The following is a 27,418-nucleotide window of genomic DNA, read 5'->3' on the forward strand; positions in this document are numbered from 1 at the left end:
GAGTCCATTGCATAGTTTTTATAGGAGGGGAAAGGGAACTACTTAAAGGGTCAAACAACCCAAGCTCTCTTCCACATAACTCTGTAAATAGGAACTAGTGTTTAATTCCTACATAAACGATCAGAGAATGAGGTCTATTTCCTGGCAAATGATATCTTCCCTTTTCAAATCCCTGTCTGCAATGGCTTTGCAGTTCTGGCAGACACCATGGGCAATGAGGAGAGATGGGATCTCGCCCACAACCTCAGCCCTCCAGATGTTTTGAGACTACAGTTCCCATCATCCCTGACCACTGGTCCTGCTAGCTAGGGATCATGGGAGTTCTAGGCCAAAAACATATGGAGGGCCAAGGTTGAGGAAGCCTGACTTAGACAGTCACTTCCAATATATTGTGTCTTGGAAAAACCATCAAATTTATTTCTCAAATTCTCTATAGGGAAAATGCAAAAGAGCCACACTGAGCATTTATTGCAGAGAAGGAAGGAATTAATAATAGAAGAGACTGAAGTTGAATGAGAGAAATGCTGTATGGTTATCTATACTAATTTTCAGGGCACTGTTGCACATACCCCTGGACATCATGATCCTGCCCATGTCAAATGGTAGTCAGTACCTGCCAAGCTTGCAGCTTCCGAAGCTCCTGCATCTCTCCTTCCATCGCTGCCCTCTGCTTGGACCTGTACAACAATGTGTTATGTAAAGCATGTGCCATGGCATAGACAGCATTATAGACACTGTAGCTGTGGGCAGTCATGCTCATCTCAAAATCAGATGAAGGGAGATCCTCCAGCTTCTCCTCTCCAGTGCAGCTTCTATTGGGCTTCTCCTCCATGTTGGAGTTTGGAAATAAACAGCGAAAAACCAGGGTCCAGAACTGCTTGAGAAAACCATCTCCATTTTCCTCAAAGGGGTTTAGGAGCTGAAGAAAGGCTCTGAATCTTTGCACCTCATTTGAATGAACTGTAAAGGAGATGGAACCTTGGAAGACTTGCATATCCCATCTTGTTGGATAAGTGATTCCTATGAAATCGAGCTGAGCAGTCAGAATCCACACTTTCCTCATAGGTGTCCCAGCCACATTTCCCCCTTCCCATTGTGCTAACATTTCTTGCAAGACAAGTATGGATGCAGAAACCCCGCATAAAATAACAGCACTGGCTTTGCTCTTCACAATCACTTGATTCACTTGGAGATACAGTAAATGAACGTTATTATACTCATAACTAGCTTGGGAAGTTCTCTCGAAGAAGGCTAAGCAAACATGTTTCCTGGAAAGCAGAGGTTGCAGAGTCTGCATACACTTCTCTCCACTCTCATTATTGACCGCAAGTAATCCTACCCACGTCCATGAAAAGTGGACAAGTAACTCAACAATCCCAGTGTACTGATGATCATCGCTGGGCACCATCCGGTAGAAGGGAGTGTGTCGGCTTTGATCTGTGTTCTGTGGAGCAAAGGAGCCATAACTGAGCTGAAAGGAAATGAAGAAATATAAATTGGTTCATGGATGTAGTAGAAGGAACTCATATGTAGTGTCTGTTCTGTCAAAAAGAGTGGGAGAGAAAATTGCATTTCCCGAGAAAGGAACCAGGAGAGGCTGTGTTGCAGACATAGCCCCAACATCCAAGAAAGAGTCATAGACACTGGATTGTAGAAGGATGAGAGCCTTATGTTGCCCTCGGGATACTCTACAGAGCTTGCCCCCAGGACACATGCCTCACTCATCCTGTGCCACACCCTCCTCCAGTTCATGTACTTGGCTAGTACAATATGTGCCTCTGAACAGTAATACTGCCTCTTGCTTGCCTGGATAGAGATAGGTTGGTTTGGAAACATCTGACGTTTCCATGGCTGAACTGCAGCCTCCAGAACTACAGTCATGTGTCTTGTCTCAACCACCACTGATATGTGACCCCTAACAGAACGGCCTGATATGGTTGTTCACTTGATACAATGGAAGGGACGGCCCTGGCGGAGGCTATTCTCTCTCTTTCCTCCTCATGGAAGGTGTAAAAGGTGACATCAGAGACAACCTTTTGGTCACAGCAACTCATTTATTGCTCACCAGGCACCAATCATGTTTACTTTCAGATACAAGGCAAACTTATAAAAAAAAATATTTTAGCTATTTATATTTTTTTATATCTAAATCCTTTAAATATAGAAATCCTCCTAAAGTGACTTACTATTAAATTACGTCTTTAAAACCCAGTGCTATTTTTCTAGAAAAAGAGGTGCTGGAGCCCACCATGAACTTCTGAACTATGTTCTCATAGAATGGCAATGGTGCCCAACTGAGAGGTGCCTGGGCTGAGCTATTGCGAACACTTGGTGAACACTGGTTAAAGGTAAAGGGTAAAAGGACCTCTGACCATTAGGTCCTGTCATGACCAACTGTGGGGTTGTGGCGCTCATCTTGCTTTATAGGCCGAGGGAGCCGGCGTACAGCTTCCGGGTCATGTGGCCAGCAGGACTAAGCCGCTTCTGGCGAACCAGAGCAGCGCACAGAAATGCCGAACACTGGTTAGGAAAGATAATAACAAGTGAGCTGAGAAGTGCCCAAATCAGTATTTTACCTGGGGAATCTTGTAGACACCCAATATGGTTGCTATGTAGACGGATGTTCCAAAGTCAAGTCCCCCAATGACAGCCATCAGATTTTTTTCAATTCCGCACCTGTAGTTGGGTACATATCTGGGCTGCATGGAAATAAGGTCCAGAATGGCCCGATAGGTCATCCTATTATTGGTGTAACTGTCATAGATGTGGAATCCCAAGGTGATATTAGGCAAGATTGTGGGGTTCTCATTGATCTCCTTGACCGCAAACACCAAAGCCAGAATATGCTGATAGTTCTTAGGCATAATACTGTAATGGATAATTTTATGATGTATAACTGAGAGATATGCAAGCCATGGGAAAATTGCTCCTAGGCTAGAATGCTGCTGCTCCTCCAATACTATCTGCTGCTTAGGATGCTCCCCCTTTAAGAGCTTTGTATCAATCTTAGCAGAGAACTCTTTTGTTGGTTCAGATTCGTTTGAAAATGAGGAGAGAGAGGTAGGATAGTAACCAACATTTCTAGATCCGTGAAACATTTTCAACTTGACATATTTTCAATTTGGGGTGCCATGTGTGTTTGTCATAGCCCAGCTTGGAGGAGAACAAATGGTGCTCTAAAAACCCTACTTCAAAGGCAAGATGAGCTTTTAAGATTCCTCACCAGAAACTCTTCTCAGGCTTGGTTTAATATTTAGACCAGGGAAGGGTTCACACCTTTTCTCTAACATCCTACCCCTTGGTAACCTATTTCTATTCTGTAGTGTGGCTGCTCTTACAAGAGTGTCTACTGAATTGGCTGCCACTCTTTACCTCATCAGAGCTGTGCATAATTTGTTTACATTTGTTAGATTCCTCACCCAAAACTCTTCTCAGGATTGGTTTAATGTTCAGACCTGAGAAGGGCACCTCACTTTATCTCCAACATGCACCCTTACCTCTGAAATCAAGATGGTGCTGTGGAGAGCATAGAAACACGTGCGATTTCTATTTCTCTCCCCATCCCTCACCATAACACACTGTGGGGTCAAAGCAAGCCTCTCTCAAGAACTCAAAGTGAAGCCAGAGAGCTATTTTACCACTTGCACTTTGGGGAGTATCCTGTCACCTCCCCCATCCCCTATATCTCCCCTCCTGCCTGGTGATGGGTACTGGAAGCTTTCAACAGTTGGATGTTGATTACTTCTCCGAGGGTGCTTCCAGGTTGCCAATGTTTTGGGTTGTGATTCTAACACCTATGAGGAAATTCAGTGCGAAGTGTGGGACAATGCAAGCTTCACACATCATTGAAGCTCCACACAAGCAAATCAGAATGAGTGCTCATTAAAAAGCCAACACTGTTTAATATGGATGAATGCTAAATAAACAAGTCATCTGAAAGTGACTCTGGTGTTTGCACCTGTTTGGGGACTCTGCTTCTCTTACTTCTTTGGCTCTTCAGTGCATTCAGAAGCCCCTCATTTCAAGAAGGGCTTCCACATCGGAAGCTCAGATTTCCAAGTAAGACTAAACCTTTGCTCCTCTAATGAAGCACTGCCTGGAAGAGAATTGTGAAGAGGAGGAAGGAAATGGGGGAACAGAACTGATCAGCAAGTCCAAGCTATCTCATCTTACTAGCAGTTTCAGATCATCGTTTCCTTTCCTCTAAGCTAACTCCTTAGTTTAGCACCTAACTCTTATTCCTACCTCTGACGGGGGGGGGGGGGAATCCTACCGAAATTTATGTTTAGCATTGGGGAATCAGAATCAAATGATTTGTTGATGTGTACTTGATTACTACTAACAAGAAAGTACGGACTTGATGGGTGATAAGGATTTCTCTGAAGTCTTCTTTAGCAAAAGAGCCAAAGATATGAGAAGCAAGTCCACCAATTATAAAGTCACCAGGCTGATAGAATTCATGTGGAATGCTGAGCAGATGATTGGTGGTGCAACGTTGGTTATGTTTGCACATCACATGTGTCAGAAAGGAGAGAATGGACACAATAATCAGCAGCATGCTGAGGCAAATGTTCCTTCTAGTCACACACCTTTACTTCCATCGAGAACATGCCTGTTCGCTTCAGAACCAACCTCACTAGAATCTTTTGCCCTCACACAAATGCCATGTCATTCCACCAATCCACAGATTAAAAGACTGTCTTACAACTCTCCAAGTGAAAAAAGAAAATCCTTCCTCTTCCTCTGCCCTCCCCACTGTTTGAAATGGCAGGAAGGGATTTTTTATTACTAGACTTTGACTAGTATTCTCTCGAAATCTATGAGGACCTTATCCAAAGGAGATTCAGTGATGACAAGTGTGATAATTACCAATGAGATAATAACTAGGTGCTGTTATTGCCAGGAAGATCGGAAGAATGGAGAAAAACATGTTTTGTGATGTTTCATGAAAAGCCATCTCTGTCAATTCCTGAGATGACACACAAAGGGCACACAAAGTAAACTACAAAGAATAAAAAAAGAACAGAACAGTGAGCCTGACTTTTTTCAGAGAAGGAATTCTTCATGTGACCATAGAATATGCATTATCTGTCCTCTAAACCTTCCTGCATGAACCTCCCTTTTTTAGCTTATTGACTATTACACCAAAACAAACTAGGGGAAGGCAGGTTCGGTTTGAAAGTAGGAAGGTTTATACAGGGGCGTATCTATTGTGAAATGAATGTGGCACCTGTAGCAGTGCCAATTTGTAGTTTCAGTATATGGATAATTCCTAGGCTTTAATGGTCTAATATCTCAAAGAGGACACCACTGACAACAAAAATGGTACAAAGCAATTAATACAAAATAACTGTGTGATGGAGAGCATATGAATATTAACTATAGAGTAGTCTGAAAGAAAAGACTGGCAGTGGGATATACTACAGTTTCCTCCTTATTAACTGCTGTTTGTCATTCAGATCAGGCCGCAACACAATGATGTAGCATTTGGGGGAAAAGATGAAACCTAATAAGCCAGCACTGGAGGCCAAGATGGAGAAGATCTCCACAGCCACCATGTATTTCCCCTTGGTGCTCAGGTACACTGGAACAAAGGAGACCCAAACACTACAAAACAACAACATGCTGAAGGTGATGAATTTGGCCTCATTAAAGCTGTCAGGCAGTTTCCGGGCTAAAAAGGCCACAACAAAACTGACAAAGGCAAGGAAGCCCATGTAGCCCAAGACACAGTAAAACATGACAACTGACCCTTCATTACAGTCTAGTATTATTTTGTCCTTTACAGAGTGCAAGTCAGAATTGGGGAAAGGTGGAGAGGTTCCTAACCACACAGCACAAATACCAATTTGGATAAGGGAACAAGAAAGCACAGTGGTGCTTGCCATTCTTTTCCCCACCCATTTCCTCATTCTGGATCCTGGTTTGGTGGCCCCAAAGGCCAGAACCACAGTGATGGTTTTGGCCAACACACAAGAAACAGTCACTGTGAAAATGATACCAAAAGTCACTTGTCGAAGAAGGCAAGTCACTGTGCTCGGGGGGCTGATGAAGATGAAGGGGCAAAGAAAGCAGAGCAGAAGAGAGGTGAGGAGCATGTAAGTCAGATTCCGGTTGTTGGCCCTGACGAGTGGTGTGTTCTGATGTGTAATGAAAATGACTAGGACCAATATTGTGAGCAGTGAGAAAAAGGCAGAGAGGAAAGCTAAGCTCATCCCCAAAGGTTCTTCAAACGTCAAGAAGCTTATTGTCTTTGGAATACATTGTGTTTGGTCTTTGTTTGGATAGTGACCTTCTGAGCATCCGACACAGTCATTCATGTCTGGGGGGGAAACAAAAAATTGAATGTTAGTCAAGTGTATTTGAGGGCAGCTACTTGTGCAGTGGGACATGGGCTGTGGGTTACACCACAGAGCCTAGGACTTGCCAATCAGAAGGTTGGCGGTTCGAATCCCTGCAATGGGGTGAGCTCCCGTTGCTAGGTCCCTGCTCCTGCCAACCTAGCAGTTCGAAAGCACATCAAAGTGCAAGTAGATAAATAGGTACCGCTCCAGCAGGAAGGTAAACAGTGTTTCCGTGTGCTGCTCTGGTTCGCCAGAAGCAGCTTAGTCATGCTGGCCACATGACCCAGAAGCTGTACACTGGCTCCTTCGGCCAGTAAAGCGAGATGAGTGCCGCAACCCCAGAGTCGGCCACGACTGGACCTAATGGTCAGGGGTCCCTTTACCTTTACCTTTACTTGTGCAGTACCTCAACTTGGATGTATGAGAGGTGTCCCTAGCCAGACACAGGAGTGGTTGGTGTGGGAGGTTGGTGCTCTGCAGCCCCCTCCTGACAGCAGAGTATTGCTGCTTCTTACTTTCATGAGCACTGAGAACATGTCCTGGAGGGGTGGTTGGATCAAGATGAAAGGAGGGAGAGGTTTGAGGAGTTGCTAGCTGAAAATGCCAGGGAGGGATCCAGTGAGCTGGGTCAGGGCCTCCTGAGACATGTCTGTCTGAGGGGGATATCGCAGGTGAGGGGTCTGTATATGAGAGCTACTGATACTACAAGCAGTAAGGGTCTCATCTATTAAGGATAATGGTTTAATTTCCTGAAATGGGAATGTTTGCTTATGTTGAATTGATGTTTCTGTGTTTTCCTTTAGCAGTAGTTCTCTCGTTTGATTGGCTGACTGTGAATCACATGAGAGAGGCATTCCATTCTGTTGTGACTGCTATTTGAGTAACTGTTTTTTCACGTGTGTGTGTGTGTGTGTGTCTGTGTGTGTGTGTGTGTGTGTGTGTGTGTGAGAGAGAGAGAGAGAGAGAGAGAGAGAGAGAGAGAGAATGACTGCTGAAAAGAGGATCCCAAGATGTTAATAAGGAGAAACTTTTACTCACTATAAAGAACCAAGTGAAATAAGTATGAGGTTGTAGATATGTTCTTCTCAGTTATGTGATTATGAAAGTCAAACTGTTTTGAACATAAAGAGTCTGGACAGTGCATATCATCAAAATTTATTCCATTTTTATAATATATACACAACCTGGCTGTACTAGAGTTGTTCCTCAGGAGTGAGCTGCATGGGAGGGCATGGCCTAGAGCTCCCTTCCTGACTGCAAGATCTCTGCTGCTTAGCTGGATGGTGAGGGGGCAGGGCAGGGCAGTGGGAGACCTGTGCTCAACAGGTGCATTGGCAGAACAAATCTCCACTCCCCCGCCCCCATCGCTGTCCAGGCAATCTAGTGCTAGGGAACCTCTTATTGAAATTTCAGCTCCGGTTGTCCGAGCTGATAAGGCTCATCTTCCTTTGAGCCCAGCAGAGCATTAAAACAACAAAGTCCACAACGGAAGGATGAGGCAGGTATGGGCTACATTGCTATACTTTATTGCTAAGCTATGCAGAGAGCAAAGAAAAACACATCTCCTCTCTATGAGCGCAGAGAGCAACTGAATAAAGGAAACGAAAGAACAAAGGAAACAGGAAACCAGTAACGTCACATCCCGTCTCCCTTTCCCGTGAGAATCCAACAGTATCTGGACTCTGTGGAATGTAAACAGTCCTGTGACTCCAAGTAGCTGCTCAGCGAGGAAACAGAAACTAACACCTCTTGCCCATCATGCTTTTTAGGACAAATCACACCTAGGATGTTAGGAGTAGGGCAGGTAAAATTGCACTTTGCAAGCCCTGGTGATTAGTTGATGGTTGGGTCTGTTTCCAAGTGCTGTGTCCCTTTGCAAACCTGATCACTGGCTGATTGTGGTGAGGAACTGCACAGCTGAGAGCAAAAAAATACGACATGTATATAGTGCCTCATACCATTCTGAAATGAAATCTTGCCTTCAGGGCATTGGGCACAGTCATAGCAGCAGAATTTCTCCCCCTCCTTCTTCTTTCTGCTGGAACCAGGAGGGCATTTTTTGTTGCAAAGGGAGGGGGGTGGCACCTGCCAATTTGAATTAAGTATGAAAGCAGTTAAGTGCACAGAAAATGATTGGCTTTTGGAAAAGCTGAATTCCATTTTCTGGGCTACGAGCAATTAAGTGAATTGTAGAAATGGCACACTGAATACTAAGAATATTTTGAATGCAAATGCATTTTACTGCAGACTAAGAGCAATAATGGCATCTGTTACTAATGTGACTAAATATGTCCTTATATCCCAGTTGAAGTTATGGCCATTTCAACAAGAATATTTTTTGAAAGGGAGAGATTAGATATGAATAGTAACTTTAATGACCAAATTGCTTGGAAAAATACATTTTTGCAAACTTACCAGAGTTTTAACCTGCAGTTAAAAGGAACAGTCTTAGATGACTAAGTGTAATTTAAGAAAGAAGCTGTACAATTTCTGATCCATTCATGTTTTAACATTATTATCCCTTACCAGCCAAGTGTTTTCTCCTGAAGTCGGCCTGTCTATCGGCAGGCCCAGCTCCCCTTGCCTGCTTTCTAAAGAGGTTTTCTGCAGGTTAGACTTAGATACCACTCAGCTCATCTCCAAAACTTTAAATAATTCTCTTTAGCACTAGAACAAAATATAACATCCCTATCTAGTTGATAGCTTCACTACATTTGTGCAAGCCTGCATAAGAAGTAAGTGCAAAAGTATACAGGATCCAAACCCCAACCATGCCACAATGACATTAATTTAGGACACTTCTAGGTTGTGATTTGCTGAAATATTCCCCACCTGTTGAAAACTCCTGTGCCACACCATTTTGTCTTCATTGATGGAAAACTCTTTTCCTGGGGGAGCATCCAAATTCATCCATCCAACCTTCATTCTGATGAAGGAGTTATTTGGGAAAGTGACCAAGTTGGTAATATCGAATCCAGCTTCTAATTCCCTGTTCTCACTAAAAGACACTTCTTCTCCCGCACTGTTGTTAAATGAGACACTCCTAAGAAATGGGTGGAGCTGCATCGAGATGGCAGAAAAAGGACAATTGTTTAAAACTCAAACTTATCTTATGTTCAGCATCGCCTTTTAAAGTGCCATTGCCTCTTCCAAGATCTATCATGTTATCAACCAATAAATTTGTGTATGTTTCTTCAAAACCTGCCAAGGGGTCCAGTTCATTTTGTTGTCTTTTTAGATAATTTGTAAAAAGTTCCCATTCTTCCTTAAAGTCACAGTTGTCCTTATCCCACAGTTTGTATGTCAATTTAGCCAACTCCGCATAGCTCATCAATTTTTCTTGCCACTGTTCTTTCGTTGAGATTTCCTCATTCTTCCATCCTTGTGCTATCAAGACTCTTGCTACTGTTGTAGCATACATAAATAAGTTCTTGGTTTTTCTTGGCAGGTCTTGTCCTACAATCCCTAACAAAAATGCTTCTGGGTTTTTTTTTACAAATGTCATTTTAAACATTTTTTTTCAATTCATTGTATATCATTTCCCATTGTTTTTAAACTTCTCTACATTCCCACCACATGTGATAAAAAGTACCTTCTTTTTGACCCGGTTTTATACACTTTTGCTATCTGTACTGGTGTAATATACCATCTATACATTATTTTCATATAATTTTCTTTCAAAAGAGAACAATCTGTAAATTTCAAATTTACTTTCCACAATTTTCCCCAGTCCTCAAATTGTATATTATGTCCTCTATCTTGTGCCCATTTGATCATGACCGATTTGACCTCCTCATCTTTTGTTTCCCATTCTAGCAAAATACTATATGCTTTCTTCAGCAGCTTCAACATGCAACTACACATCCTACCTGCCTATTTTACAGTTTGGTTATTTCAAATTTTTCAATTTTTGTCTGTTGTTAATAATGTTGTTGTTAGAGGTATAGGTTGGTTGCTCAAGAGCAATCAGGCAATATGCTGCAATAGTCTGTTTTAAAGCTTATCGGTGATAAAAACCTTTGGAAAGCAGAGCGCCTCTATTCCGTGTCTTGCTCATACACTGGCAGAATCTGAGAGTGGGCGGTCCTTAAACCTTGCCCAGCAGAGTAGTTTCTTGACGCCCAGTCTGCGCCTCCCCTCTCTGCGCAGAAGCCTACTGCGCAAGGAAGGCGTGGGTAACGGGAGACCTCTCTCCTCCCTGCTTTGCTCAGGCAAGGTGTCCTGGCACTGCCTCGCCTCCTCCGAGCCCTGCATCTCCTCTCCACTAGAGGCGTGGCTACCTTCCTCCGCTGAGGAAGTGCTGCTTCCCACAATCTTTGGGGGCTCTCTGTAATCCATTTGGCTTTTCCCCTCTCGCCCCTGAGCCGATGGCAGTTCCCTGACAGTTTGTCTTTGTTTTATCAACAATATAAAATGATATGATAATTAAAATATATACAACAACAAAAAAAGAACCATTACCTTCCAAGGCTGCAATTTCTGAAGCTGCGGTCTCCATCTTCTCACACTTCCTCTGTCTTTTGCCCTGGATCTGTACATGGCATCATGTAGGGCATGTGCCACAGCATAGACGGCATTGTAGATGCTGTAGCTGTGGCCAGTCATGCCCATCTCAAAGCCAGACGAGGGGAGGCTGTCCAGCTTCTCCTGTCCAGTGCAGGGTTCACTGAACTCAGTACTGGACTTTGAAAAGAAACAATAGAATGTCTGCAGCCAGAACTGCTGAAGAAAACCATCTTCACCTGCCATGAAAGGATTGAGGGAGCGAAGAAGGGTCTTGAATCCTTGCACCTCATTTGAGTGCACTGTGAAGCATATGGAGCCATGAAATGGTTGCATACCCTGGCTCATCTGAAAGGCCACTGCTGAGAAATCCAGATGAGCACTCATAATCCATACCTTCTCCATAGATGTCACATTTTCTGCACCACCTACTGCTAACCATAGTTGCAAAAAACAGAAGGACTTGGCTTCTCCATAGACAACGACAGCACTGGCTTTGCTTTCTGCAATATCATGATAGGCTTGGAGCCACTGGGGAATCATGTCATAATACTCTTCAAAATATGAGCCTTTTGGGGTTCTCTCTGAAAAGGCCAAGCAAATGCCTCTCTGGAAAAACAGAGTTTGCAGGATTTCCATAAACTTCTCTCCACTCTCACTATCCAATGCGAACAACCCAACCCACGTCCATCCAAAGTGCAGAAGTAACTCAACAATCCCTGTGTACTGATGGGCTTCATTGGGCACCATCCGATAGAAGGAAGTGGATTGGCTTTGACCAGCATCCTCTAAGGCAAAGGAGCCATAAGTGAGCTAGAAGGAAACAGACACTTATTTCCCATTAATGCAGTAGAAACATTGGTTATGTGTGGATTGCAATGACGAAACCATTTCGCTTTGGACCCACTGTCTCAGTAAGCCCGTCAGGGAATGGGCAGATGAGGAGGAGTGGTGGAAAGCAGCACCCCAAGAAGCTACCAGAAAGAAGGAAGGGGGGAGAGTATGGTGTGGTGGTTTGAGATGGGTCACACTCGAGAAGAAAAAGGACCTGGGAAATAATAGGTGATGAAGAACCGGAGCAAGGTAGCAATGAACAAAGACAGGAGTCAGATTTCTTAGAAACCGTACAGCAGCCAAGTGACATTCTCTCTCAGCAGAGTTTGTCAGGGCCTCCTTCTTCCAGAAGGACCAGACATGCTCTGCAGAACCCAAAAGAGCATTGTTCTTAGCAGCCACCATAGGCAGCAGGAGGGGTCTGATTTCTAGGAAGCAATGGCTGGTTTGGTGGCAGCTCAAGAGTGTACTTTTATGTCTTCCTGTGAATTAAAGTAAAAGAATATAAAAGCTCTCTCTGTGTCTCTGATTTAACTAGGTGGATAACCAGTGAGCTGTTGACGGCAGCAGTGACAGCCCCAAACTCTCCAGGTCAAATTAAATAAGGTACTATACAAGCGACTGATGAGCAGCCTCCGTAATTCATCCTGGTTGGAGTCTACCTGAGGCCAGCAGACCAAGCTGTTCGCATACATAGAGTAGGTGTGTATAAGTGTATAAGCAAAATGTTCCATTCATACCCTTTGAAGAACATGCACACGTTGGGAAATGGATGAAGGCGGATGAAAGCTTTTATTGAATACAATCTGAAATTGTCAAGGGGGCTATTATGGAATGCAAAACTTTTCTCAACAGGACAGAGGAAAGAAGAATGAGGGGAAATCACCATGTTTGTCTCTTACCTGGGGAATCTTGTAGACACCTAAGATGGCTGCCATGTGGAGGGAAATCTCAAAGTCAAGTCCCCCAATGACGGCCCTCAGGTTTTTCTGTTTGTCACACTGGTAGTTGGGTACAAATCTATAGTGTGTAGAGAGTAGCTCCAAAGTGGCCCAGTAGGTCATCCTTTCACTGAAGTAACTATCAAAGATGTGGAATCCTAATGTGACATTAGGTAATAGATTGGAATTCTTGTTGATTTCCTTGACTGCAAACACCAAGGCCAGAATTTGCTGATAGTATTTTGGTACAACACTGCAATGAGAGTTGGACATCAAAGCGTTTTGCTGTGTACCATTTTTTGTCAATCTGTTTAAGGAAACTTAGGTTCCCTGCCTTTCTGTGCTAGGGAGCAACGAGGCAGCTTACAGGCAGATTTAATTAAACCAATAAAGAATTTGGTTTAAACACACACACCAAAAACTGTATCACACCTTTGACTCAAGTGAAGCTTGAGTACCACTAAGATGGCTAGATCCTAGTAAGCCAGGTGTCCTTCAGCTTATATTTGTGAAGTTGGTACTTCCTGCCTAAGTGCAGAACCTTACATTTGTCCCTACTGAAATTCATTTGTTAACCCAATCCTCCAATCTTGAATCCAGAGGCAATGCCTACTCGCCTTCTAGGTCATATTTGCCGTTCTGTAATAAAAGCGCCAATTCATCTTCCTTGTTTCCCATACTCTGTGCCTTTTTGTAGAGACAACTAAAACTAGGAGTCATTCCCTCCAGCTCCTTCCTTCTTGTAGTTTGTTGCCCTTTGCAGGTTTCTGGAGGCTCACCTCCCATGCATCAATGAAGCTATTGCCCCCGATACCCGACAACCTTCTGTTGCCTGCAATGTTTTGAGAATTACTCTGTGTACTTTTTATTTGAAGATTCTGTAAAACCCAATGGTAGAGCATCTGCTTAGCATACAGGTGGGGCTGGGGCACACCCCTGTCTGAAATCCTGGAGAGCCACTGCTACTCTGTGTAGACAGGCCTGAGCTAGGTAGACCAATGGATCCTACTGGCTACTCACCCATTTCCTGTTGACATCCGAATGGTGGTATCTCTAGATTATGACACCCATGTGACTGGTTGTGGCCATGGCTCCTCCTCTCTCTTAAGCACTGCTCTGGAAAATGGGGTGGGGGAGCTTGGGGGTGGGAGAGAAACACACCACCCAGAACATCATGTCATATCTCACTGGAAGACTGCTCTTTCTTTGTTTCAAAGCTGGATCCTAGATAATCCATCTCGTTCCTACAGGCTTGACAAGAAATTTATTTTCTGTCTTGATCATTTTAGATGTTAAAATTCAGGTGGTGGGGAGGGTTAAGTTTAAGACTGATCCTATGTTCTGGGGAGCAGAATATTTTGCACCTATCCCTATAAGTAATAAATCCCCATACAGAAAATAAATAGGATGTATTTATCAGCCCACATGGTAACTTAGGAATTAATATGACATGGAAACTGAAAATTTGCAATACTTACAATGGATTAAGAATCTGATGGATGGATGGCCATTGTTTGAATGTTTCATGGTCAACAGAGGACAGGATGTGAGAAGCAAGGGCACCAATGAGAAGGTCACCTGGCTGATAGTACTTGTGAGGGATATGGAGGTGACTGATGCTCCGATTGACATTTGACAGATTCACCATTTGAGGCAGAAAGAAGATTAACAGCATCAACACTGCCATACTAGGAACAATACTTTTCCCTAGACAGAGATTTCCCTGTCTACATCTAATCAGCATTGGCATTAGAAACAGCCTCAGTACAGCAGCTTGCCTTCAATGGCACTCTCCGAATGCACCAGCTAAATTCCCAGGACCTAGGATCCAACTCCAGGGGAAAGCTCACTAAACGAGTCGGCAGCACCTTAGCATTTGCTGGGGATGGCAGAGAGGATTTAATTCTTTTTAGACTGGATTCCTGGAAGTCTATGGAGGTCTAATCAGAAGCAGATTATTACCATGTAATTGATAATAACAGGGGAGAGAATAATGATCCCTTTGCCTCAGCTGGTCCATTGGAAGTAGCAGAGACAATGATCCACACAGAATAATCCCTCAGCAGCCTCCTTCAAGTGTTTTCAAGGCATTGTAATGAGTGGGGAGCAGGAATAAGCCTGTTGCCCCTTCCCCTCCATTGCACACCTGCTGCCAGCTTCATCAGCTGCTGTGTTCTCAGAAGAGAGCCTCTGCAGCTTTCTCTACTTACTGTACTTTCTTACACAATCCAGAACCCTAAAAGTTGTCAATCACTCAAGAGGATCTACACAGGTAGAGAAAGCTCCTTGCTGGGAATCAACAAGGACCTCTGACCTGCAGCAGTTAGGCCAACCAAGCCTCTCCATTGGGCTCATGGTCCAAACCACATTCACATGTCCATCAGCTGATGTTATGTGAGGCCAAGCATGGGGCAGGTAAACCCATGGGGCCAAGATGAATTCTAGCAACTGGTAGAATTTGGCTGGAAAGCAACAATTGTGAGCAGATTCTGAGTGACTTCAAGCCATGGCTGTGATGATGGACATACGGTCCATTGGGCCATGTCTGCAGGCCTTTTTAAGGCCCTTATATATTCACCTAAATAAACACAAAATTGTAGAATTGGAAGGGGCCCCCAAAGGTCATCAAGCTCAACCCCCTGGAATGCAGGGGTTACAACGAAAGCATCCATGACAGGCTGGGTGGGTGACATGAGGAGGATGCAGCAGGAAGGGCACATGCCCATTACATCCTCCTGATGCCCTTCCAGCACCACGCTGCTTTGAGGGGCTGGGATGTGGGATCGGACCTGCAAAGCAGAGCCGGGCTGGCATGGGTGGTGTGAGGAGCAAAACATGCCCTGGAAAAAACTGTGCCCAGGGCAAAGACTGCCCTTGTGATTTCACCTAAACCCTCTTTTCTCACATGCTGCTTTCTGAAGAGGAAAGTGCATTCAAGAGCAGAGTTTGAGACACAAAGGGAATTGTGAACTTGGCCATGACTCTCGGATTCCAAGGATGCAGCACTAGACTTCAGACCACAGACCTGTAAGGGAGGCAAAATTTAAAACTAAACTTGAGGTAGGGAATTTATCTCCTGGTTCTTCTTCAACTACTTCTTCATACACAGAGAGAGCTGCATGTACAATTCTGAGTTCAGAAGAGGTATATGTGGCATCTCTCACACTCTCTGGGAAGAGGGGTATTTCCCTCCTTTTCATTTTCTCCTCATAGCATAGGGATATTATCTCCTGATGCCACAGATATGCCAAAGGGTTCTGCCCTGGGCCTGTTCTTCTCATACCAGACCAATCTCATTTCTTTTCTTTTTTATGGCATTACAAATGTGGTGGATCAGGAGAATGCTGTGGTCATAGTCTACTTTGAGTTCAGTCAGGCTTTTCTCAAAGTCCCCCATGATATTTTCATGAGGAAACTGGTAAAATGTGTGCTGAACATGTGCAGAGGAGGGCAGCCAGGAAGATGATGGGTGGGAAACCAAGCCTTATGAGCAATGGTTGAGGGAGCTGGGTATGCTTAGCCTGGAAAAAGGAGACTGAGAGGAGATATGATACTCATCTTCAAATATCTCAAGGGCTGTCAGATGGAAGATGCAGCAAGCTTTTCTCCTGCTACAGAGAGTAGGACCCAAACCAATGGATTCAAGTTACAAGAAAGGATGGAGGTGGAGTTTCTGGGCATCTCCACACCTTCTTCTGTGAAATTGGTGGTTTTTTGTGTCCACAAGAGTTCCTCAGTTTTCCAATTGTGCCCTTGGGCTCCCAAAGGTGGGGACCACATCTCGGGGTGGGGGAGAACCATCTGATTTTTTTTAATGCACATAAGAAGTTCAACAAACAAATAAAATGAAATTATATCAAGGAGACAGCAACAAAACCATATTCTAGGGTAACAGAAAAGAGTGACAACAGGGTACTTTGCTATTTCTTCTTTATTAACTGCTGTTTGTCATTCAGATCAGGCCTCAATATGATAATGTAGCATTTGGGGGCAAAGATGGAACCCAGTAAACCAGCACTGGAGACCAAGATGGAGAAGATCTCCACAGCCACCATGTGTTTTCCCTTGGAGCTCAGGTAGACCGGAACAAAGGAGATCCAAACACTACAAAACAACAACATGCTGAAGGTAATGAATTTGGCCTCATTAAAGCTGTCAGGCAGTTTCCTGGCTAAAAATGCTACAACAAAACTGACAATGGCCAGGAGGCCCATGTAGCCCAAGACACAGTAAAACATGGCAGCTGACCCTTCATTACATTCCAGAATAATTTCTCCCGTCACAGAGTGCTTGTCAAAATGGGGAAATGGGGGAGAGGTTCCCAGCCACACAGTGCAAATAGCAGCTTGGATAATAGTACAAGTCAACACAATGGCGCTTGCCAGTCTTTTCCCCACCCATTTCCTCATTCTGGATCCTGGTTTGGTGGCCATGAAAGCCAGAACAACGGTAATGGTTTTGGCCAACACACAAGAAACAGTCATTGTGAAAACCACACCAAAAGCCATTTGTCGGACAAGGCAGGTCACTCTGTCTGGTCGGCTGAGGAAGATGAGGGGACAGAGAAAACAGAGAAGGAGAGACAGGAGGAGAACGTAGGTGAGGTCCCGATTATTGGCCCTGACAATCGGTGTGTCCTGATGCTTCATAAAGATGGCGAGGGACAATATGGTGAGCAAAGAGGAGAATACGGAGCCAAAAGCTAAGCTCATCCCAAGCGGTTCTTCCAAAGTCAAGAAGCTGATGGACTTTGGAATGCATTGTGTCCGGTTCCTGTTTGGATAGTGATCTTCTGAGCATCCGACACAGTCATTCATGTCTGAAAAAAAGAAAGGATTCCCTTTAATGGTGCAACTTGAGAGTAGGTTTGCATCCTCCTGGCAGTATGGGACTTACCAGTTGGATGTGGAAGAGACAATCCTTTTCAGACACAGGAGTGACTAGCATGGGGAGAAAGGGCTGTGGACCCCCCTCCCCCAGACAATGATCTCACAGTCGCTTGCATGGACATTAAGGTGGTGGGTCTGGACAGCAGGAGGCCTGTGCTCTGCATTTGCAACGCTGCAACTCATCTCCATCACCACCCAGGTAATCCAGTGATAGAAAACCTCTGACCCATGGGGCCATTTTAGCAGGTTACACCTACCGGCCCTGTATCTGATGTCATCTCTGATGTTAGGTGTAAGGCAGGTAAAAGTGTGCTTTGTAAACCCCAACCATCATCTGATCATTTGGGCTTGCAAAGCACCTCTTTGAAAATGCTGGGCCTCGTTGCTGGGCCATCAGCTGTTTGCAATGAAGAGCTCCAAGTTTGTGAACTTCAATTACTATGGAAATCAGAACTACATCAATAGCAGCAACTGTGACACTTTTCACATTGACACAGACCCTTCACAGGAAATCTGAGTTATCTGAAAGCTATCTAATGTCTCCTACCTTTCTGGTATGAAATCTTGCCTTCTGAACACAGAGCACAGTCATAGCAGCAGAACTTCTCCCCTTCCTTCTTTTTTCTCCTAGTACCAGAAGGGCAATTTTTGTTGCATTGAGAGAGGGGTAGAACCTGTGAATTTTAATTAACCATTAGGAAATGTTTAGCACATGGGGAATGGTGGACATTTGGAGAAGCTGAACTCCATTTTCTGGGCTGCAAGGGATCAAGTGGATGGGAGAAATGGCCTGCTGAATATTCAGAGGATTTTGAAAGCAATGAGCTGTCAACAGCCATTAATGGCACCGAATGAGACAGAAGATGTTTTTGTGGCTCTGAAAATGAAGTAATGGCCATTTCAATGTGTTTTTTAAAAAATAAAAATCAAAAGGAGGGAGGGAGGGAGGGAGTTCACCTGAACAGTAATACAATCATTTGGAAAAATACATTTCTTATAAAACTAAAAAGGATTTAAAGTAGAGCTGAAAAGATGTTTTGACATCCTAAGTGATTTAAATAAGCAGCTACCATATACACTGTCAGGTTCCTTCTGTTTTTCCACCTGAAAAAGCACAAATATTGGGGACTGAGAACCCCAGACTAAATACACTGGGCCAAGAGACAATTGTCACACAAGTTAAGCAGCCTCAAAACCAAGGATAGTGCTGGACTCTGCCAGACGTCTGCTACTATATCTTGAGAATTACTAGCCTCCAAACCAGGCATTCTCTGCAGAAGTCTGCCTCGTCTGTCTCCAGGCTCAGCTCCCTTTTCTTTCTCCCCAAAGAAGTTGTTTGGAGATTAGGTTTAGGTCACACTCTGCTGGCCTAGAAATCTTTAAAGAATGTGCTAGACAGGGAAGTGGAAGACCAGGGTTCAAATGAAACTCATTGGGTGACCTTGGGCCAGTCACTGCTTCTCCCAGTCTACACTACCTTACAGGGTTCTTGTTAGGATAAAACGGGAAGTAAGCACACGGCCTTGAGCTCCTTGGAGGAAAGGTGGACTAAAAATGCAATAAACAAACAAGCATATAATAATGAACTATGTCCTGGCCTGCTTCAAGGCATCAGAGCCCCACAACATTCATAGAGGCTCTCAGAAAGAACAAGTGGGAAAAAATACAGGATCCATGTCTCAGGTAGGCTTCCAAGATGCAAGCATCACATTTAGGACACACTGGAGTTGCAATTTGCAGAAATCATGCCCCACCTGGTGAAAACTCCTGTGCCACACCATTTTGTCTTCATTGATGGAAAACTCTTTTCCTCGGGGAGCATCCAAATTCATCCATCCAACCTTCATTCTGATGAAGGAGTTATTTGGGAAAGTGACCAAGTTGGTAATATCGAATCCAGCTTCTAATTCCCTGTTCTCACTAAAAGACACTTCTTCTCCCGCACTGTTGTTAAATGAGACACTCCTAAGAAATGGGTGGAGCTGCATCGAGATGGCAGGAAAAGGACAATTGTTTAAAACTCAACCTTATCTTATGTTCAGCATTGCTTTTTAATGTGCCATTGCCTCTTCCAAGGCAGTAGACAAGATTTCATATAATCACAAAATAATAACAATAGCAATAATAATGGCAAATTTTGATCTATAGCAGCCCAAAAGTCTAATACTGGACACTCTGGAATATAGCTATAACAGAGATAATCACAAATAATTTGAGATTTTGACAAGGACTAGACACGTTTTATATGATTTGGCATATACAGCAGAACCAGCATTTTCAAAACAACCCCCCACAAACCTGGCAAATCTGGAACTATGCTTGGTGATCTGATAAAATTGGACTTAATGTGGACTTTAAAGTCTTTATTTAACTTACGTGCAACTACACATCCTACCTGCCTATTTTTCAGTTTGGTTATTCTTCATTCAATTTTTGACTGTTGTTAAAATTGTTGTCTTTGCTTTATCAACAATATAAAATGAAATAATATTTAAAAGATATGCAACAATAAGAAAAGAGCCATTACCTGCCAAGGCTGCAATTTCTGAAGCTGCAGTCTCCATCTTCTCACAATTCTTCTGTCTTTTGCCCTGGATCTGTACATGGCATCATGCAGAGCATGTGCCACAACATAGACAGCATTGTAGATGCTGTAGCTGTGGCCAGTCATGCTCATCTCAAAGCCAGACGAGGGGAGGCTGTCCAGCTTCTCCTGTCCAGTGCAGGGTTCACTGAACTCAGTACTGGATTTGGAAAAGAAACAATAGAATGTCTGCAGCCAGAACTGCCGAAGAAAACCATCTTCACCTGCCTTGAAAGGATTGAGGGAGCGAAGAAGGGTCCTGAATCCTTGCACCTCCTTTGAGTGCACTGTGAAGCAGATGGAGCCATGAAATGGTTGCATACTCTGGCTCGTTCTAAAGGCCACTGCTGAGAAATCCAGTTGAGCAGTCATAATCCATACCTTGGCCATAGATGTCATATTTTCCGCTTCCCCTACCGCTAGCAATATTTGCAAATAAAACATGGACTTGGCTTCTCCATAGACAACGACAGCATTGGCTTTGCTTTCCGCAATAGCATGGTAGGCTTGGAGCCACTGGGAATACATGTCATAATACTCTTCAAAATATGTGGCTTTTGGAGTTCTCTCTGAAAAGGCCAAGCAAATGCCTCTCTGGAAAAGCAGAGTTTGCAGGATTTCCATAAATTTCTCTCCACTCTCACTATCCACAGCGAGCAACCCAACCCACGTCCATCCAAAGTGCAGAAGTAACTCAACAATCCCAGTGTACTGATGGGCTTCATTGGGCACCATCCGATAGAAGGAAGTGGATTGGCTTTGACCAGCATCCTCTGGGGCAAAGGAGCCAGAAGTGAGCTGGAAGGAAACGGACACTTATTTCCCATTAATGCAGTAGAAACATTGATTATGTGTGGATAGCAGTGATGAAACCATTGTGCTTTGGACCCACTGTCTTAGGAAGCCCGTCAGGAAATAGGCAGATGAGGAGGAGTGGTGGAGAGCAGCACCCTAAGAACCTACCAGAAAGAAGGAAGGGGGGAGAGTATGGTGTGGTGGTTTGAGATGGGTCACACCCGAGAAGGAAAAAGGACCTGGGAAATAATAGGTGATGAAGAACCGGAGCAAGGTAGCAATGAACAAAGACAGGAGTCAGATTTCTTAGAAACAGTACAGCAGCCAAGTGACATGCTGTCACTGAAGAGTTTGTCAGAGCCTCCTCCTTCCCAAAGGACCAGATGTGTTCTGTGTGTCTCAGAGCAGAACCCAAAAGAGAATTGTTCTTAGCAGCCACCATAGGCAGCAGGAGGGGTCTGATTTCTAGGAAGCAATGGCTAGCTGGGTGGCAGCTCAAGAGTGAGAGTGTACTTTCATGTCTTCCTGTGGATTAATGTAAAAGAATATAAAAGTTCTCTCTGCTTCTCTGTTTTCACTAGGTAGATAACCAGTGAGCTGTTGATGGCATCCCCGACAGCCCTAAACTGTCCAGGTCAAATTAATTAAGGTAATGTGCAAGCGACTGATGACCAGCCTCCATAATTCATCCTGGTTGGAGTCTACCTGAGGCCAGCAGACCAAGCTGTTCGCATACATAGAGTAGGTGTGTACAATTGTATCTGCAAAATGCTCCATTCATACCCTCTGAAGAACATGCACACGTTGGGAAATGGATGAAGGCGGATGAAAGCTTTTATTGAATACAATTTGAAATTGTCAAGAGGGCTATTATGGAATGGAAAACGTTTCTCAACAGGACAGGGTAAAGAATAATGAGGGGAAGTCGCCATGTTTGACTCTTACCTGGGGAATCTTGTAGACACCTAAGATGGCTGCCATGTGGAGGGAAATCTCAAAGTCAAGTCCCCCAATGACGGCCCTCAGGTTTTTCTGTTTGTCACACTGGTAGTTGGGTACAAATCTATAGTGTGTAGAGAGCAGCTCCAAAGTGGCCCAGTAGGTCATCCTTTCACTGAAGTAACTATCAAAGATGTGGAATCCTAATGTGACATTAGGTAATAGATTGGAATTCTTGTTGATTTCCTTGACTGCAAACACCAAGGCCAGAATTTGCTGATAGTATTTTGGTACAACACTGCAATGAGAGTTGGACATCAAAACGTTTTGCTGTGTACCATTTTTTGTCAATCTGTTTAAGGAAACTTAGGTTCCCTGCCTTTCTGTGCTAGGGAGCAATGAGGCAGCTTACAGGCAGATTTAATTAAACCAATAAAGAATTTGGTTTAAACACACACACCAAAAACTGCATCACACCTTTGACTCATGTGAAGCTTGAGTTCCACTAAGATGGCTAGAACCTAGTAAGCCAGGTGTCCTTCAACTTATATTTGTGATGTAGGTACTTCCTGTCTAAGTGCAGAACCTTACATTTGTCCCTATTGAAATTCATTTTGTTAACCCAATTCACCAATCTGTTAAAGTAATCTTGAATCCCGATGCAATGGAGCAATTCGTCGGACCTTACAGTCTTGGCAGAGTTTGAGTTCCAACAGATATTGGGGAAGTTTAGGTCTCCTATGACCACTATATCTCTTCTTTTGGAATGTTTCATAATCTACTCTAGGAAGGCATCATCCAAGTCTTCAGTCTGGCTTGGAGGTCACTCTTATTTCTCCCTCCTTCGATTTTATCCATATACTTTAAATCTGTTTTCCATGCTCCAGGTCATGGATTTATTCACAAGTGTACACATCCTTTACATATAATGCTCCTCCTCCCATCCTGTTTGGTCTACACCTTTAAAACAGATTACCCCGCAAGTCCTACATTTCAGTCATGAGTCTCATCCCACCAGGTTTCAGTAATGCCTATTAACCTACTAGGTCATATTTGCCATCCTGTATTAAAAGCTCCCATTCATCTTGCTTGTTTCCCATACTCTGTGCCTTTGTGTAGAGAAAAATGAAACTACCAATACCAGGGACCCTTCTGTTGCCTGTTATGTTTTGACAATTACTGTGTCGACTTTTGGGTGGGATGCGGGTGGTGCTGTGGGTTAAATCACAGAGCCTAGGACTTGCCAATCAGATGGTCGGTGGTAAAGATTCTGAAAAAACCAATGGTAGAGCATCTGGTTACGATACAGGTGGGCCTGGGGCAGACCTCTGTCTGAAATCCTGGAGAGCCACTGCTACTCTGTGTAGACAGGCCTGAGCTAGGTAGACCAATGGTTCCTACTGGCCGTTCACCCATTTCCTGTTGACATCAGAATGCTGGGCTCTCTAGATTATGGTACCCATGTTACTGGTCGTGGCCATGGCTCCTCCTCTCTGTTACGCCAGTGTGGTGTAGTGGTTAAGAGCAGTGGACTCGTAATCTGCTGAACCAGGTTTGATTCTCCGTTCCTCTACATGCAGCTACTGGGCGACTTTGGGCTAGTCACACTTTTCTGAAGTCTCTCAGCCTCACTCACCTTACAGAGGGTTTGTTATGGGGGAGGAAGGGAAAAGAGATTATTAGCCGCTTTGAGACTCCTTAGGATAAGGGTAAAGCGGGATATCAAATCCAAACAGTTCTTCTTCTGGAAAATGGGTTTGGGGAGCTTGGGGGTGAGAGAGAAACACACCACCCAGAACATAATGTCACATCTCACTGGAAGACTAATCTTTCTTTGCTTCAAAGCTGGATCCTAGATAATCCACCACGTTCCTACAGGCTTGACTAGAAATTTATTGTCTGGCTTGATCATTTTAGATGGTAAAATTCAGGTGGTGGGGAGAGTTAAGTCTAAGACTGATCCTATGTTCTGTGGGAGGGCGGGATATTTTGCACCCCTCTCTATAAGTAATAAATCCAGATAGCAAAAATAAATAGGAAGTATTTCTGAGCCCACATGATAACTTAGGAATTAATATAATATGGAAATTGAAAAATTGAAATACTTACAATGGATTAAGAATATGATGGATGGATGGCCATTGTATGAAGGTTTCATAGTCAACAGAGGACAGGATGTGAGAAGCAAGTGCACCAATGATAAGGTCACCTGGCTGATAGTACTTGTGTGGGATATGGAGGTGACTGATGCTCCGATTGACATTTGACAGATTCACCATTTGAGGCAGAAAGAAGATTAACAGCATCAACACTGCCATACTAGGAACAATACTTTTCCCTAGACAGAGATTTCCCTGTCTACATCTAATCAGCATTGGCATTCGAAACAGCCTCAGTACAGCAGCTTGCCTTCAATGGCACTCTCCGAATGCACCACCTAAATTCCCAGGACCTAGGATCCAACTCCAGGGGAAAGCTCACTAAACGAGTCGGCAGCACCTTAGCATTTGCTGGGGATGGCAGAGAGGATTTTAATTCTTTTTAGACTGGATTCCTGGAAGTCTATGGAGGTCTAATCAGAAGCAGATTATTACCATGTAATTGATAATAACAGAGGAGAGAATAATGATCCCTTTGCCTCAGCTGGTCCGTTGGAAGTAGCAGAGACAATGATCCACACAGAATAATCCCTCAGCAGCCTCCTTCAAGTGTTTTCAAGGCATTGTAATGAGGGGGGAGCAGGAATAAGCCTGTTGCCCCTTCCCCTCCATTGCATCCCTGCTGCCAGTTTCATCACCTACTGTGTTCTCAGAAGAGAGCATCTGCAGCTTTCTCTACTTACTGTACTTTCTTACACAATCCAGAACCCTAAAAGTTGTCAATCACTCAAGAGAGTCTGTGCAGGTAGCGGAGACTCCTTGCAGGGAATCAACAAGGACCTCTGACCTGCAGCAGTTAGGCCAACCAAGCCTCTCCATTGGGCTCATGGTCCAAACCACATTCACATGTCCATCAGCTGGTGTTATGTGAGGCCAGGTAAACCCATGGGGCCAAGATGACTTCTAGCCACTGGTAGAATTAGACTGGAGAGGAACAATTGTGAGCAGACTCTGAGTGACTTCAAGGCATGGCTGTGATGATGGACATACAGTCCGTTGGGCCCTGTCTGCAGGCCTTTTTAGGGCCCTATATATTCACCTAAATAAACAGAGAATTGTAGAATTGGAAGGGGCCCCCAAAGTTCATCAAGCTCGACCCCCTGGAATGCAGGGGTCACAACTAAAGCATCCGTGACAGGCTGGGTGGGTGACATGAGGAGGATGCAGCAGGAAGGGCACATGCCCATTACATCCCCCTGATGCCCTGCCAGCCCCACGTTTCTTTGAGGGGCTGGGATGTGGGAGCGGACCTGCAAAGCAGAACCGGGCTGGCATGGGTGGTGTGAGGAGCAAAACGTGCCCTGGAAAAAACTGTGCCCAGGGCAAAGACTACCCTTGTGATTTCACCTAAACCCTCTTTTCTCACATGCTGCTTTGTGAAGAGGAAAGTGCATTCAAGAGCAGAGTTTGAGACACAAAGGGAATTGTGAACTCGTCCATGACTCTCGGATTCCAAGGATGCAGCACTAGATTTCAGACCATAGGCCTGTAAGGGAGGCAAAATTTAAAACAACACTTGAGGTAGGAAATTTCTGTCCTGGCTCTTCTTCAACTACTTCTTCATACACAGAGAGAGCTGCATGTACAATTCTGAGCTCAGAATAGGTATATGTGGCAGCTGTCACTCTCTCTGGGTAGAGGGGTATTTCCCTCCTTTTCATTTTCTCCTCATAGCATAGGGATATTATCTCCTGATGCCACAGATATGACAAAGGGTTCTGTCCTGGGCCTGTTCTTCTCATACCAGACCAATCTCATTTGTTTTCTTTTTTTATGGCATTACAAATGTGGTGGATCAGGAGAATGCTGTGGTCATAGTCTATTTTGAGTTCACTCAGGCTTTTGGCAAAGCCCCCCATTATATTTTCATGAGGAAGCTGGTAAAATGTGTGCTGAACATGTGCAGACGAGGGCAGCCATTAAGATGATGGGTGGGAAACCAAGCCTAATGAGCAACGGTTGAGAGAGTTGGCTATGTTTAGCCCGGAAAAGGGAGACTGAGAGGAGATACCCAAACCAATGGATTCAAGTTACAAGAAAGGATGGAGGTGGAGTTTCTGGGCATCTCCACACTTTCCTCAGTAAAATTGGTGGCATTTTGTGTCCACAAGAGTTCCTTAGTTTTCCAAATGTACCCTTGGGCTCCCAAAGGTGGGGACCACATCTCGGGGTGGGGGAGAACCATCTGATTTTTTTTTATGCACATAAGAAGTTCAACAAACAAATAAAATGAAATTATATCAAGGTGACAGCAGCAAAATCATATTCCGGGGTAACAAAAAATAGTGACAACAGGATATTTTGCTATTTCTTCTTTATTAACTGCTGCTTGTCATTCAGATCAGGCCTCAATATGATAATGTAGCATTTGGGGAAAAAGATGGAACCCAGTAAACCAGCACTGGAGACCAAGATGGAGAAGATCTCCACAGCCACCATGTGTTTTCCCTTGGAGCTCAGGTAGACCGGAACAAAGGAGATCCAAACACTACAAAACAACAACATGCTGAAGGTAATGAATTTGGCCTCATTAAAGCTGTCAGGCAGTTTCCTGGCTAAAAATGCTACAACAAAACTGACAATGGCCAGGAGGCCCATGTAGCCCAAGACACAGTAAAACATGGCAGCTGACCCTTCATTACATTCCAGAATAATTTCTCCCGTCACAGAGTGCTTGTCAAAATGGGGAAATGGGGGAGAGGTTCCCAGCCACACAGTGCAAATAGCAGCTTGGATAATAGTACAAGTCAACACAATGGCGCTTGCCAGTCTTTTCCCCACCCATTTCCTCATTCTGGATCCTGGTTTGGTGGCCATGAATGCCAGAACAACGGTGATGGTTTTGGCCAACACACAAGAAACAGTCACTGTGAAAACCACACCAAAAGCCATTTGTCGGACAAGGCAGGTCACTCTGTCTGGTCGGCTGAGGAAGATGAGGGGACAGAGAAAACAGAGAAGGAGAGACAGGAGGAGAACGTAGGTGAGGTCCCGATTATTGGCCCTGACAATCGGTGTGTCCTGATGCTTCATAAAGATGGCGAGGGACAATATGGTGAGCAAAGAGGAGAATATGGAGCCAAAAGCTAAGCTCATCCCAAGCGGTTCTTCCAAAGTCAAGAAGCTGATGGACTTTGGAATGCATTGTGTTCGGTTCCTGTTTGGATAGTGATCTTCTGAGCATCTGACACAGTCATTCATGTCTGAAAAGAAGAAAGGAATCCCTTTAAGGGTGCAACTTGAGAGTAGGTTTGCATCCTCCTGGCAGTATGGGACTTACCAGTTGGATGTGCAAGAGACAATCCTTTTCAGACACAGGAGTGACTAGCATGGGGAGAAAGGGCTGTGGACCCCCCTCCGCCAGGCAATGATCTCACAGTCGCTTGCCTGGACAGTAAGGAGATGGGTCTGAGCAGCAGGAGGCCTGTGA

The 27,418-nt window shown here is 44.3% G+C and overlaps 4 protein-coding genes across 8 annotated transcripts in view; all 4 read right to left on the reverse strand.

Annotated features, from left to right (window-relative positions):
- The window catches only part of LOC310747726 (vomeronasal type-2 receptor 26-like), a 57,604-nt gene extending 52,612 nt beyond the window's left edge, over nucleotides 1–4,992 (reverse strand). For all 4 annotated transcript variants that reach the window (XM_083582669.1, XM_083582667.1, XM_083582666.1 and 1 more), the window contains exons 1-3: nucleotides 4,344–4,992; nucleotides 2,577–2,868; nucleotides 614–1,471 (exon numbers count right to left, since the gene is read on the reverse strand). In XM_083582669.1, coding sequence (XP_083438795.1) covers nucleotides 614–1,471; nucleotides 2,577–2,868; nucleotides 4,344–4,558 — 1,365 coding nt within the window. In that variant the 5' untranslated portion in view covers nucleotides 4,559–4,992. The remainder of the gene's footprint in view (nucleotides 1–613; nucleotides 1,472–2,576; nucleotides 2,869–4,343) is intronic.
- Nucleotides 4,993–5,417: 425 nt separating this feature from the next.
- The window catches only part of LOC310747764 (vomeronasal type-2 receptor 26-like), a 66,980-nt gene continuing 44,979 nt past the window's right edge, over nucleotides 5,418–27,418 (reverse strand). Inside the window, exons 6-9 of the mRNA XM_083582859.1 lie at nucleotides 12,584–12,802; nucleotides 10,806–11,660; nucleotides 8,303–8,429; nucleotides 5,418–6,322 (exon numbers count right to left, since the gene is read on the reverse strand). Of these exons, the coding sequence (XP_083438985.1) occupies nucleotides 5,421–6,322; nucleotides 8,303–8,429; nucleotides 10,806–11,660; nucleotides 12,584–12,802 (2,103 nt within the window). The 3' untranslated portion in view covers nucleotides 5,418–5,420. The remainder of the gene's footprint in view (nucleotides 6,323–8,302; nucleotides 8,430–10,805; nucleotides 11,661–12,583; nucleotides 12,803–27,418) is intronic.
- On the reverse strand, nucleotides 16,543–24,147 carry LOC310748669 (vomeronasal type-2 receptor 26-like; the record flags this gene model as incomplete). Its single annotated transcript, XM_083584517.1, has 6 exons — nucleotides 16,543–17,441; nucleotides 18,059–18,185; nucleotides 19,266–19,493; nucleotides 20,039–20,893; nucleotides 21,836–22,127; nucleotides 23,939–24,147. 6 exons carry the CDS (start codon nucleotides 24,145–24,147, stop codon nucleotides 16,543–16,545), a joined length of 2,610 nt encoding a protein of 869 aa, XP_083440643.1.
- LOC310747914 (vomeronasal type-2 receptor 26-like) overlaps nucleotides 26,288–27,418 on the reverse strand; it is a 29,887-nt gene continuing 28,756 nt past the window's right edge. For both annotated transcript variants that reach the window (XM_083583317.1, XM_083583316.1), the window contains one exon: nucleotides 26,288–27,191. In XM_083583317.1, the coding sequence (XP_083439443.1) occupies nucleotides 26,293–27,191 (899 nt within the window). In that variant the 3' untranslated portion in view covers nucleotides 26,288–26,292. The remainder of the gene's footprint in view (nucleotides 27,192–27,418) is intronic.

Source organism: Podarcis filfolensis, assembly GCF_964270895.1.
Source record: "Podarcis filfolensis genome assembly, chromosome: 13".
Taxonomy (NCBI): Eukaryota; Metazoa; Chordata; class Lepidosauria; order Squamata; family Lacertidae; genus Podarcis; species Podarcis filfolensis.